General features: G+C 39.1%; 1 protein-coding gene across 3 annotated transcripts in view; it reads right to left on the bottom strand.

The window, feature by feature from the left end:
- FBXW7 (F-box and WD repeat domain containing 7) overlaps positions 1-13,543 on the bottom strand; it is a 130,494-nt gene that overhangs the window by 58,018 nt on the left and 58,933 nt on the right. The window contains exon 1 of one of the 3 annotated variants that reach the window (XM_083520012.1): positions 8,196-8,542. The exons of the other annotated variants lie outside the window; for them this stretch is intronic. Within the exon in view, the coding sequence (XP_083376138.1) occupies positions 8,196-8,342 (147 nt within the window). The 5' untranslated portion in view covers positions 8,343-8,542. Of the gene's footprint in view, positions 1-8,195; positions 8,543-13,543 lie in introns of those variants that run through there. 3 annotated transcript variants of the gene reach the window in all.

A 13,543-nucleotide genomic window follows, 5' to 3' on the forward strand; every position in this document is an offset into this window, starting at 1 on the left:
CTACATTTCAGTCAGTCAGTGGTTTCCTACACACATAAAATCAGAGGCATTACCGCATTTCAAGGACACTTCCTGTCAGGCAAAAGCACTTGAGGAGGGTGTGGAGCAAGGGCATTGAGGCGTGGGGCCCAGGGAGAGCCACAGGCTCAAAAGAGAAGCCTGAAAAACCATGTCTGTCCCCCACACCTGAGGTTTCCCACTCCCACCTTAAATGAAGAATTACACGTCAATAAATCAAATGATTCATTCCAGTTACAATCTTGAATCTCTGCTTTTTAATTACGGGTTCTGTTTTACGCTGTTTCACTGGATTGCTAACTAGCAGATTTGAATCCTTATTAGAGGACCCAACTAACTTTGCTGCATTGGGTACTTGTAATGGTGTGTCAAATAAGAGATGGTTATATTGAGTGAGGTTACATTCAAAGCAGCACTAACGTGAACTGGACTGAATCTTCTTGAATTGCAGAGCCCCTCTAGATGTTAAGCATATTCTTCCCTCCATTTCCTAACTTCTTTGACCATTTTCTCAAGCATAAATCTCTACTGTCCTTTCCTTTAGGTTCCTTTGCCTCCTTGCCAGAGAGCTTCCCTGTATCAAGGGCAGGGGTCCTCAGATTTTTGACTAGCCTTGGTATCCCGACAAAATTGATGCTGGCCATCAATCTTACCAAAGAGGTAAGTTCTTGTCTCTGTCATCATCTGGGCATTTGAGATATGATTGACAACCCAGAAGCATAGCACAACTTCATGTGGAGAAGATATTCTACCTTCTGAAGCTCAGGAACTCCATCTTTGGGAGGTGGAACAGGCTCAGCTCTGTGCTTGCCAGAGAAGAGAAGGCAATTCACTATGGCAACTGTGCGGAACAAATTTGTGGACGCAGGATCCTGAGATCTTTTCCCACTGCTCAGCAGGATTCTGTACAATTTGTAAAGTCAACAAAATGACAACTTTCCTGTCTCTGTAAACTGTAAACTCCATGATAAACTGGAAATTATATGCCACCACACCAGCTTGGTCAGTCAGTCAATGTCAGAAGTTTCACACAACATGGATTTTCTGGGATCATTGTAAAGAAAAATAAGCAGACTATATTGGCTTCACAGCACTTTACAAAAATAAACTATTAACAATATCTATATTGCTTGCATTATACATAATAAAGACAGGAAAGTGATATTTAACTCCATCACATTATTTTAATTTCACCTACAAACAATAAAGCAGGAAGTAGTCAATGCAACAACATTTTCTGTTGCAACTAATCTTCAAATGTAAGAATTTCACACATTTATGTGCTTTTAATGCTAATATCTATACATTTTATTTTGCCTTTTATCATCTTTATTCAGTACTTTTTTGTCTTTTGCAAATCATGTATTTCATGGTCTGATTTAATTTCTGGTATAAGGAAAGATAGAGTTGCAATGTGTTAACAGCAAATTTACAGGTCTAAGTAAATAAAACCAGTAAGATTATCACAATTTGGAATAAATCCCCTGCTTCCATGAAAATGTAACTTGACAGTAATTGGTACCAGTTTAAATATAGATGAAGAGAAATCGCAGCAACGATAAAAGCTTTGCACCAACTTAAACATAATAAGCAACTAATAACTGTCTGAAGTACAATCTGACAAATACAAATTGAATTTAACAGCAGACAAGATCTAGTAAAACTGTTGCACTGGTGCCAGAGTTAAATTTCTCCACTAAACCAGTAAATTTAGGTTGGGTGAGAATTTTCTTTTCTTTAGGAATGATTTAATTACACTGGTAGAGAATCAAAGGATTCCAAAAATACTCTCAAATTTCCAATGTAAATGTTCCTGCAAAGAAAATTATTTATCATGTTTGTGAAAAAGTGTCAACAATGTAGCATGGCAGATTTAAGGTTTGCAGACAGGGGGCAGTGGATTGATACAATTTTAAAAATGCACATAAGGTATCCTAGACTACATCTGTTACTGTTATATATTGCATGCTAGAGGGCTTAGGAGAAACAGCTGTCTGCACTAGCAGTATCACATGTTATCTGTGCCCAATAATCATAAAAGAAATGAACTCAAGTTTTCACTGCACCCTATAAATGGCCATTTTTGCACTCCACTTCCTGACTTCCTATTGCAAAATGAATGAAAACCAAGCTGTTTGCAGGTGCAAACAAACTCATTTTTCTTTCCCCCCTTTTCCTTCACTATTAGAAGTAACAGTGTTTCACATTGCTGTTTGCAAGAAGAAGCTGAAAGCCTGGCTCAATTACCATCCCAGAAGCTGGCTATTAATCACAGGCTCATAGAATTGAGGAGCTGGAAGCAGCCACCGAGGGTCATCAAGTCCAACTGTCTGCAATGCAAGAATCACAACTAAAGAATCCCTGATGGCCGTCCAACCTCGGTTTAAAAACCTCTCATGAAGGAGAGTACACCACCTTCCGAAGGAAGTCTGTTCCACTGTCAAACAGCTCTGACTTTCAGAAAGCTCTTCCTAATATTTAGTCAGAATCTTCCTTCTTGTAATTTGAATCCACTGGTTGCCCTCATCTCAAGATTCCTCCCTTGTTTAGTATACTTCATAAAACTGAATGTTAGGTGCTTGGGTGCAATTCTGAAAATTCGAAGTGTATACATAACAAACATTCCAAACGCGCAGCTCATTAAGAAGGCAGAATGTTTGCAGAAGACATACATAGATTAAATTGGGCCAGCAAAATATCAATATCTGAAATGAAATCAATTGCTAGTAGGGTTCTGTTTATAGTCATAGACTAGCAGGAAGACCACCTCACTCCTGAGAGCAGTATCTTGGGATTGGCGGAGCCTCTCTAAGTGTGCTGCTGAAGAAAATGTGCTATGAGAAAAATGTGAATGGAATGCAGCAGTACTAAAGCAAATAGTCAAGACTGCCCACATTCTTGTCAGCTGTTGGTGTTATCACGAGAAGAAAACATACGGTGGTGCTATTAATAGATAGTTGCCTTTGGGGAATGTCTACCATTTGTAGTCTCAGAACAATTAGAAGTACAAGTTCATTTTATCAGTGATGAAACATCAACTACCGTATTTTTCGCTCTATAACACACACCCGACCATAACACGCATGTAGTTTTTAGAGGAGGAAAATCCGTAGGCATGCCACCCACAGGCATTCCCTCCATAACACGCACAGACATTTCCCCTTACTTTTTAGGAGGAAAAAAGTGAGTGTTATGGTGCAAAAAATACGGTATGTAGGTCAGAACCAACGTTTAATAGAATGGTTATATTTGAGGGTATTCATAAATACAGTGGTACCTTGGGTTAAGTACTTAATTTGTTCCAGAGGTCTGTTCTTAACCTGAAGCACCACTTTAGCTAATGGAGCCTCCCGCTGCTGCCACGCCGCCAGAGCATGATTCCTGTTCTCATCCTGAAGCAAAGTTCTTAACCCGAGGAACTATTTCTGGGTTAGCGGAGTCTGTAACCTGAAGCGTATGTAACCTGAGGTACCACTGTATTATCATGTCGCTCCTATGATTCATCATAGGAGAAAAGAAGCCTGGTTCATATTCAAAACTAGGAGTTGCCTCATTTGTGGTGATTTGCAATTACCGGTAAATATTTCTCAGGCAGACAAACAGCCATGTTAAATAAGGCAGGACTACTTTTTCCTCTGTACCATGTAAGCTTTCTCACTGCCTTAAAGGTCCTCCACAAACCGAACTGCTGGAATAAGTATATCTTGAAGACATTTAGATAGAGGAAACAAGTGCTGAACTATTTATCTCAGGAGCAGAGCAATAAGAGATAATTGCTGGGCTTCAGAGATGTAGGTTGTGCATATCTGGGGTAGGGATGAGGGATAAATTGGTTCAGTTTGCATTTTCATGTGAACCCACCTAATTTGCACTTCATAAACAAATACACAAACTGGAATACAGCTTATCCTTCAAAATCTGAACTGCTTCAAATTTGGTGATGCAGTTCTCTAATTAAAGAGCACACACCCAAAACATCTCTCTGGGGAAATATGTACAAAATGTGGTAAGGGAAAATGTCTGCATATATTATGTTGATAGTAGGCATCACTGTATACAACACAAATATTATGAGCAATATGCATGGAATTATGCATGTGAATTTTGGTACAGTTTTTTGAAACTGCAAATGGACAGGCAAATGGAACAAGCTTTAAAATGAGAAAAATACAGCATGGACCTATTTGCCCATCCCTACTTAGCTGCAACCCTAGCTTAGGTATTTCTGCTGAAATTATACTGTTTTGAATGAAAGAAATTATGGCTCACTTTGAAACAGCAAAGCGGGAGAAGAGCCGCTGAGTGGGGAGGAGAGAGGGACAGAGAGCCTGCTTCTTTAAAGGAGCAAAGCGGGAGAGGAGTGTAAGCGGCTCCTGTCCGGTTGGCTCCTTTAAAGCAAGCAGGCTCTCTGTCCCTCTCTCCTCCCCACTCAGCTCGCTAAATAGCAGCAAAGTTTTTCAGCTCGCTAAGCCGGGGATGAGCGGGGAGGAGAGAGAAAAGCAGAGCCTGCTTGCTTTAAAGGAGCAAAGTGGGAGAGGAGAGGAGCCTTCTCCCCTTATACCCCTCTTCTTCATTATTAGCAGCATCCTTCTCCACCCACCCCACGTGTGTTCCTTGTCCCTTGAGTGCTTTTCCTTCCCTCCCCACTTAAAACGTGGTTACAAAGCACGGATCCACATGGATCCTCAGGCTTTTTGTACTGGGTCACCCCAAATTCACCATCAGATCACATAGCATGTCCATGGCTACATCTTGCACCAAAAAAATCACGCACCCACTGTTGCCTGGGGCTGCAGTAGTGCAAAAACGTGGTTACAAAGCATGGATCCACATGGATCCTCAGGATTTTTGCATTGAGCTACTCCAGACTCACTGTCAGATCACATGTCTGTGGCCACAGCATGAACCACAAAAATCATACATTCACTGTTTCGTTTAGAATATTTTTTTCTTGTTTTCCTCCTCTAAAAACTACGTGCGTGTTATGGTCTGGTGCGTGTTATAGAGCGAAAAATATGGTATTTCTTTTTATAATTGCATGATATATTGTTGTAACCTGCCCTGAGACCCTTATTGTGAAGGGCAGGTAACAAATCTGATAAATAAATAAAAGTTGGTATTATAATGAAGACAAGAGGGGCCTTCCAACAAAAAGTTTCCTCCTGCTCATGGTTCCAGCCAGCCAGCCCAATATTCCCATTGTCTTCCCTCACCTTGGTTTTCTGTTCTTCCAAAGGTCAATAAACATTCCATGCACACCAAACATGCTCAGTCTTCACTGGTTGTTTTATAGGTTTCTCCCTTTAGGTTTCCCCCCTCCAAATAAAATGTACTTCTCTAAACCTTAAGGCTCCTTGAAGTCCAATGATACTTGCCCTCTAAGTGCATAAATAATGCTATTTTGGCTACACGGGCATCTATAATCACAAAATGTGGTTGCTATTAATACCTATGTATGCCGGACAAAACAACACACACACACTACAAAAAAGAGCACCATTCCACATTGTGTGTTTCTTATATTTGAGACTATCCAACACCCTCAAAAGTGTCTGTCAATGGATATAGTTAGAGAACTAACTCCATGCATTTAGCTGGGCTTCAAAAAGAGAAAAAATCAAAATCAAAGTACCTTTTAGAGCTCAAAGAAGTTCCCCAAACTGTAGAGCAATGAATGAAGTGAAGAAAGAAACTGCTGTTGTTTAAATTGGGGGTGGATGGTGGGGATTATACTTTATTTAACAGGTTGCAAACCCTTGTATATGTTTAAATGTGCTCTTGGGATCATGGCTGGGATCACGGTACAAATAAAATGGAAATGTAACCAAACACCTTTCTTAAATTCTGGATAGGTAAATATTAACATATTTGCACAAAAGACACCCAGATGGTGCAGATCAGGTAGTTGGGTTGCTCAAGGCTAAAATCATAGAAATTTAAAAAGAAAACTAAAGGAGAATTTCAGTGCAGTGCTCAAAACATTTTAATTGCATGTCAGTGATCAAAGTCTAGCACAACACTTCCGAGATTTACCTGCAATATAGCATTAGTAGGGTATTTCTATATCACAATATACTTTTCATGCCAATCCCTCTAGTCTCACTATTTTCATGACATGGGATTTGAAAATAGCAATGAAAAAAATCTCTCAGATTTAAACTGACTACAATTTAAATTCTATTTGTATTGTCATACACATTTTAGTATGGGTTCACAGAAGTGAACGAAGAAATGCAGTTTTCATTTTGGGGAATATTTCAGTCATGTTTAAGATTTAATAGTGAAGAGCTGAGAAAAGTTATGTGGTGTTTTGTGCGGAGTATGTGGTATATAACTTAAGGTAGAGCAGTGATGTGAGAAATGATCTCTACTGCTGAAATGGATTACAACCCATTGAAACAAATACTAGCTGCAAATTTCCAAATAAATACTGAATAAGCACATATAACCTTCATTATGTGCTTAAAATGAAGGGCATCAGTTTAGACAAATAAAAATTAAGTTGCCAGCAATCAGAGGTGGCTAAAGCTTTCAAATTCCACTAAACAATGTTCATAGGAGTGCATACTTTGATGGAGAGATCATAAACTACAGTCAGGTATGTCATTGTAGAAGCTCAAAAGGTAGCATGAACCATGAATGGAACGGGTGAAATGAGCACACCTAAACTGATGCCCATGCCATGCCCAAGAAAAAAATACGTGCCAAATAATTATTATTAAATAATAGTGGATGTTACTGGAAACTTTAAAGTAGAAAGAAAATAATTTTATAGTATGCACTATGTAATTTACAGTTTATATACACATTAGTCATCAATATTTAATGAGATTAATACCATTCTTATTTACTAGTGTGATACATGTATAATTGCATGGGTTTCTTTATAAATGTTTTGTAGCCTGAAACTTCTATTTCATTTAATTGAGAATATAAAACAGCACATCTGTGGATGCTTTAATTTTAAGAGATACATTTTTAAGATGATACACTATTAATTCTTCACAATATTATTTTTGTAAGAAGATCTAGCATTTTTCATACAAAGAAACCAGTAACTAGCACTGAGTCCTACTTTGCATCTTCATAAAGTAATAGAATAATCAGATGGCTAACTGTTGTGTTCTGTGACCATTTATAGTAATGTGCTCAACACAAGCTGAATATAACTAGTGCTAGAGATGCATAAGACATGAACTGTCAGATCTCATAACAAAAGTATTTTTACTTGCAAGGATTACTGTAAACATTTGACTGCTACCTAATAATTGAATTCAAACAAGGAGAAAGTTGGCATCAGTCAACTGAAGGTTTAAGTAATTAGGACAAATTCAAAGTGCCATTCATTTCTAGAACTTAAATTTGCTTCCATGTTCTTTACCAGCTGGTTTTTACCAAAGAGAAATTTAGATTTTGCTATAGAAAATAAATCTGAAATTTTCAGAAAGCTTGCTGGGCATTACCAAATGTTATTTTAAAGTAAACTGTAGCACACATATGGGCAAGCAGCTCAAACCACTAGCCACTCCAACCTAAAGTGGAAGTAGACATCTCATTCTGACCCTTATTACGACACTGAACAAGATATGCCACTCAAGACAGACATAAAGAAAAAAATTATAATTAAGTTGACCACTTTTGAATTTTACTTGTAATAAAGTGTTTAAAATCACAAGTAAATTTAAATGAAAAGCTACTGGCTCCATTGCAGGAGTCCCATTTGCAGAGGGGCCAGTGTTGTTCTGCTATACACAAATTATCCAAGTACACTTAATTTTCCCAACAGCATTATTTAATACAAAAGTTTAAAGCTTGTATTATCTATGAAACATTTAATGTAAGGAGTTACAAAGAAAATATTCACACAGCAGTGCTGAATAACTTATCCTACAAAGACACCATAATTAATTTTTACAAATTGATGTTTTAATTTATTCTTCAACAGAATTGGAGAACAATCTTTGGAAACGACATGGGCCAAACATACTGTTAAAGCATGCACATATACATGATTTTTCTAATTTCAAATTATGTAGGTTCCACAAGAAAATCGCAAAGAAAAATAACGTATGGATCCTTCATGGACCGAAACTGCCACACCAGAGCTATGGTACTTAAAGATACAGTATACAACAGCAGGCCTTCACATACAAGGGGACAAAAATAATAGCACTTACCCGTCTACGACAGAAAGGAAGACCTTGCGCAATGATGCTGATGCTAAATATCTTCATCACAGTTTGGTGGGGCAATGGCGTTTTTGTACTTGGAAGATCAACAGGAACCAGGCCATGATTTACGGGTGATTTTCCTGGTTTTGACATTGTACAGTTCTCACATGGTCCAGAATTGTTTGTAACAAAAGGGCATTACTAAGAAGCTCAACAAAATTGGTATCTGGTGTAACTGACGGTTTTTAAGCAAAGGATTCTGCTTCCCAAGGCCTGTTTTCCTTTGTCTCAATCTTCTCAATCTCTCCTACCAAGTGTCTTGACCTGTCTGCTGCTTAGTGAAGTGCAAGCTATCCTAGTATAGAGCGGAATTATAAACGACTATGCCGACAGACTGTCCCTGCCAATCAAAGAGCTATTGGCCCACCCATGCAGTATCACTAACACATACTGTCAAAATAGGTGACATTTAAAAAAAATTCAATTGCTTAGAACTAAAATAGCAAAGCTTCAAACTAGAATCAAATGTATAAGTTATGGTTTTGACTGAATTTTTTTTAAGTGGGAGACGAAGCCCTAATACCTTCAGATCAAACAACCTGAAACAAAATGCAACATAACATTTTCTAATTATGTAAGAAGAAATTAAACCTCTTCATGTTTGGGATTATATATAATAATGCAGTACCATATTAATATGAAGCGTCTTGCCTATGTTCAGAATGACCAAGATACGGTCAGGACTATGTCAATCTCTTGCTTACCAATCTCTTGCTTACAGAACAGTGACAGCAGCCACAATGTGAATCGATTTAGTGGATTTGCCAACCCCAGAGTCACTATGAGGGCCAACTCCTTTTTTATTAATTTGCTCATTATTGTTCTTTGATGAATATCGGTTTTTCTTATTTTTGTCTGAGATGCTCCCCATGAGTTGATGAGTGTAAGGTGTAACTAGTGGCTGTGTCTGACTGGAAGGAGAGGGCTTTATCTCCTCAGAAGAAAAGGTGTCTGCATTTCTCCAGGTGAGAGACAGGCAAAAAGGAGTAGCTTTTCCATGTTGTATTTTGATGCCTTGTATATGATGTGCTTCTGTAGTTCTCAGTTGTTTTACCTATGTACGTAGTTTAGAGCTATTTACTGTTGCCTAATCATGCTGCGCAGAGCCTAGGACTTGCCGATCAGAAGGTCGGAGGTTCAAATCCCCGCGACGGTGTGAGCTCCCGTTGCTTGGTCCTTGCTTCTGCCAACCTAGCTGTTCGAAAGCACGTCAAAGTGCAAGTAGATAAATAGGTACCACTCCGGCGGGAAGGTAAATGGCGTTTCCGTGTGCTGCTCTGGTTCGCCAGAAGCGGCTTAGTCATGCTGGCCACATGACCCAGAAGCTGTACGCTGGCTCCCTCGGCCAATAAAGCGAGATGAGCGCTGCAACCCCAGTCGGTCACGACTGGACCTAATGGTCAGGAGTCCCCTTTACCCTTTTTTAATCATACTGCTTAAAATGCGGAATACGTTTTGAATGTGTATTTCATATATTCATTCTTTTTTGTAAAAGCACAGATCTCTCTTGAAACAGGAAGCAGTATGTAAAACAATTAACTAAATAAATAAACTGTTCATGGTATTTACCTAGATTAGGAGGACAAGCTATAGCACAAGATAGTCAGCATTTTTCTTTTCAGGCTATGATGCTAATAGCCATGATTGCTAACCTCATAGAAACAAACAAACAGAAGAGTTGCAGCCATTTGGGGTGGGAAAGGATAAACAAGTAGGGACACTGCAAATCACAGGAACTAAGAAAACAGGAAGTCGTGGACAAAGTTTGGGGAGATGCAGGAATAAATGCCAGGGAAAGTATCAGAGGAATGAAGACTGATGGTCCATTTTCCAGTATCCTATAAATTTGGGCCTGAGCTGGCCTGCCAGCATCATGCTGTTCTCCTTTAAAGGAAGCATAGAAGAAATATTCTCAGAGCCTAGGAACAATAAGGATCCTTGTGTGAATTTCCAATGGCGCTGAGGGCAATCTTAGTTATGCTTACTAATAAAGTTGGATCATCGTTCACTCAGATTTTTAAAAAGGATATTGAGTTTAAAGGGATGATACAAAGCAACAGCTATTCCTAGTCATGATGTGCTACCCATACATTACATTACTCAAAATGTATGTAGAGTGTATAAAAACAAGAAGTGGTGATGGACTGAGAACTGTTACTGAAATTGCTGGACCATTATTGAAATTGGAATTAACTTGCTGGTAGTTGCTGAAATTTTAATTCAGTTATTACAGAAATGGAATTTTCACTGAGCATGTAGTAAAAAGTTGTTTACAATGAAGAGCAGTATTACTGAACATATCACTTGCAAGCTGGAGACAGTGAAACTTAACAGAACTCTTATCTTGTGAGCATCTGCCCTCAAATGGATAAGAGTGATCACTACAACATTTAGCATTATTTATACTGCTTCTTATGAGATACTTTCTATAATACACAAAGCAATCTGGAAGTTAGTTGTTTTTCATAAGTAAGATTTTTTTAAAAGTTTGCCATTAAATATTAACTTAAATCAGGGTGGCAATTTGTTCTTTTAAGTGTGATTTGCAACCCACTGCACTCCCTAATTAATAAACACTTCAAATTTTGCAAAACCTGACTGCTTTACTGTTCCTGACAGACATGGTGGCCTAAGGGCTACACTACACATATTTACGTAGAGACCAGAGTGCAGAAGTACATTAAGTGTAACAATAACACACCCCACATGAAGTAATTGTTGGTAAGAGATAAGTGTGTAGATTTAAAACAGGTATTCCACAGGATGAGAATAATAATACATCACAAAGCTGTGTGTCCCAGTTTTCACTGGAGATTTCATGATATTGGTCTGCTTATTATAACTCACCTGCTTCCCTGGATGACCTCAGGAAGGGTTGTGCTACTTTTATATTTCATAAGGCATAGAAATGAAGAATGATAGGGAAAGGGAAAGGCTCCAAAATCATCTAAGCAGTAACATGCACAACTTTGTTAACTGTACAAGGCGCAAATTTCATATGCAGAGAACAGAGTACAGTGGTACCTCTGTTTTCGGACCTCTCCCGTTGCCAGATGTTTCGGTTTTTGAACGCCAAAAAACCGGAAGTAAATGCTTCTGTTTCCAAATGCGCCTTGGAAGCTGAATGGCTTCCGTTGCGTGTATCTGTTGTTTTTCACAATTTTCTCTACTGAACTGGCAGGTCGCCCTTTGCGCCTCAGTTTTCAAACGTTTTGGAAGTCGAGCAGTCTTCTGGAACAGATTACCGTATTTTTCGTTCTATAGGACGCACATTTTCCTCTCCAAAAATTAAGGGGAAATGTGTGTGCGTCCTATAGAGCGAATGCAGGCTGCGCCGCTAAGCCCAAAGCCAGAACAGGAAGACGGAGCACTGCAGAGCGCTCCGTCTCGCTGCTCTAGATTGGGGACGGCTGCGCGCAAACCTCTGCAGGGCAGCAGGGTGCCTTCACCCCGCTGTCCTGCAGAAGCTAGCAAGGCTGTTCCCAAGCCAGAACAGCGAGACGGAGGGCTCCGTCTCGCTGCTCTAGCTTGGGGACGGCTGCGCGCAAACCTCTGCAGGGCAGCAGGGCGCTGCGCTCCAAAGGCTTCAGGGATCTTTGAGGCTGGCGGTGGGGGAAAGCAGCGCTTCCCCCCACCACCAGCCCCACAAGCTCTGGTGAATGTACCTTGAACGCAGCTTGTTTTAGAGGGGGAGAACAAGAAAAAAAAATTTCCCTGTTCTCCCCCTCCTATGGTCCAGTGCGTCCTATGGTCCGGTGCGTCCAATGGAGCGAAAAATACGGTACATTAGAAAACCAAGGTTCCACTGTATATGTTTAAAAAATGCATTAGCTAGACATTTGTTGAGTATGTTTTGAACAGGGAAGTATTGTTGTTTTAAATCCTAACTTCTGCTTCACTTGCCCTACCTGCTTTCAAATTAACATTTCATGAACATTTGTCTTCCTCCTCCATTAAATATTTCAGAAAGTATTTCAAATATGTAACACAAACCCCACTGATCGTCTTGCATTCTGCAAACATTCTAGAAATGTCAGTCCAATCCTTATCAGCTATAACATGATTTATCTCATGCTTAAGTATAACTCTTTGGTCGTCTCAGGATAGTACCAGCTGTTAAAGAAGTACTACAGCTGCTCTTCAAGAATTCAGTGGCAGATTGCATCTTTGTACCCCAGTACACCTTTCAAACAAAATATACCATAAAACAGCCAAAAAAATGTTCTTATCATTCTCCAAATGCAGGGAAACTAAAAGATAGGTATGTATACTGCACTTTAATAAGCAACAAGCTTAACTGTCTGAGCTACCACCTTGTAATCTCATTTAAGATGTTGACAACTGAGTTTCAAAGAATGTGACATGCCTAAACCCCTCCCTACTTATGTATCTATAGCTCAGCTATGATAAGCCCAAATTCAAGTACAACGCTCTATCCATTTTCACATTTTGCCTATTAAAATACCAAATTGAAAAACTTTGTTCGCCACTAAGTAAGCCGTGTAAGCATGTAGTGGAAAGGTCATCAGCACACAGAAATATTCAGTTTAACTAAATTGTAGTACCGTATTTTAAATCTTACTACTCTACATAGAAAATCTTAAGAGGAGGAGGTGAACCACCTGCAGACTGTTCAGTTCATTTTGTGAAAAGAACAGTGGGTTGTATCCGACAGGTTAGGAAACCCTCCAGAAAAGATTTGGCAGAAAAGCAGGAGGCTGCAGAGAGGCAGGGGAAGTCCTGTTGCACAAGTGGAACTCACACAATATTGGACTCAACCCAGTATTTTTAGCAGAAACTTACTTGCCTTTTCATAACTGCATCAATGTATTTTAGATGTGCTACAAATATAAAATATTTTTAAAAGTTGAAGCACTTCATAACAGGAGCTTCTAATGTTCTTTGATAACATATCTGACTTACTAGAAATATTCCATATAATACATATAAGCGAGCAAATGGAAAAACACACACTAACCAATTGTTACATGGCATTCACACGGTAGTGGCAGTTTAAGCTGCATAATCCTGTTCAGCTGGCAAATAGCATGCTGAAAAAGAGTGTGGCGTTATTAATAATAGCTCAAGATATGCGAAGTAAAGAATGTTTGAGCTGCCAAAAAAAGGCAGGTAGTCTGAGGCAGGCTGAAATTCTTGATCTGTCTTGTTTGTTCTTATGTGCTTCAGTGATCTAAATAGGTATGGGAAGCATTCTTATGTAAATGGAATTAATTATATATACATTAAGATTAAATAGTTCATGCCGACTTTGGCGATGTGACTCAAAGAATGGC

This window comes from Podarcis liolepis, assembly GCF_965112155.1.
Source record: "Podarcis liolepis genome assembly, chromosome: 9".
Taxonomy (NCBI): Eukaryota; Metazoa; Chordata; class Lepidosauria; order Squamata; family Lacertidae; genus Podarcis; species Podarcis liolepis.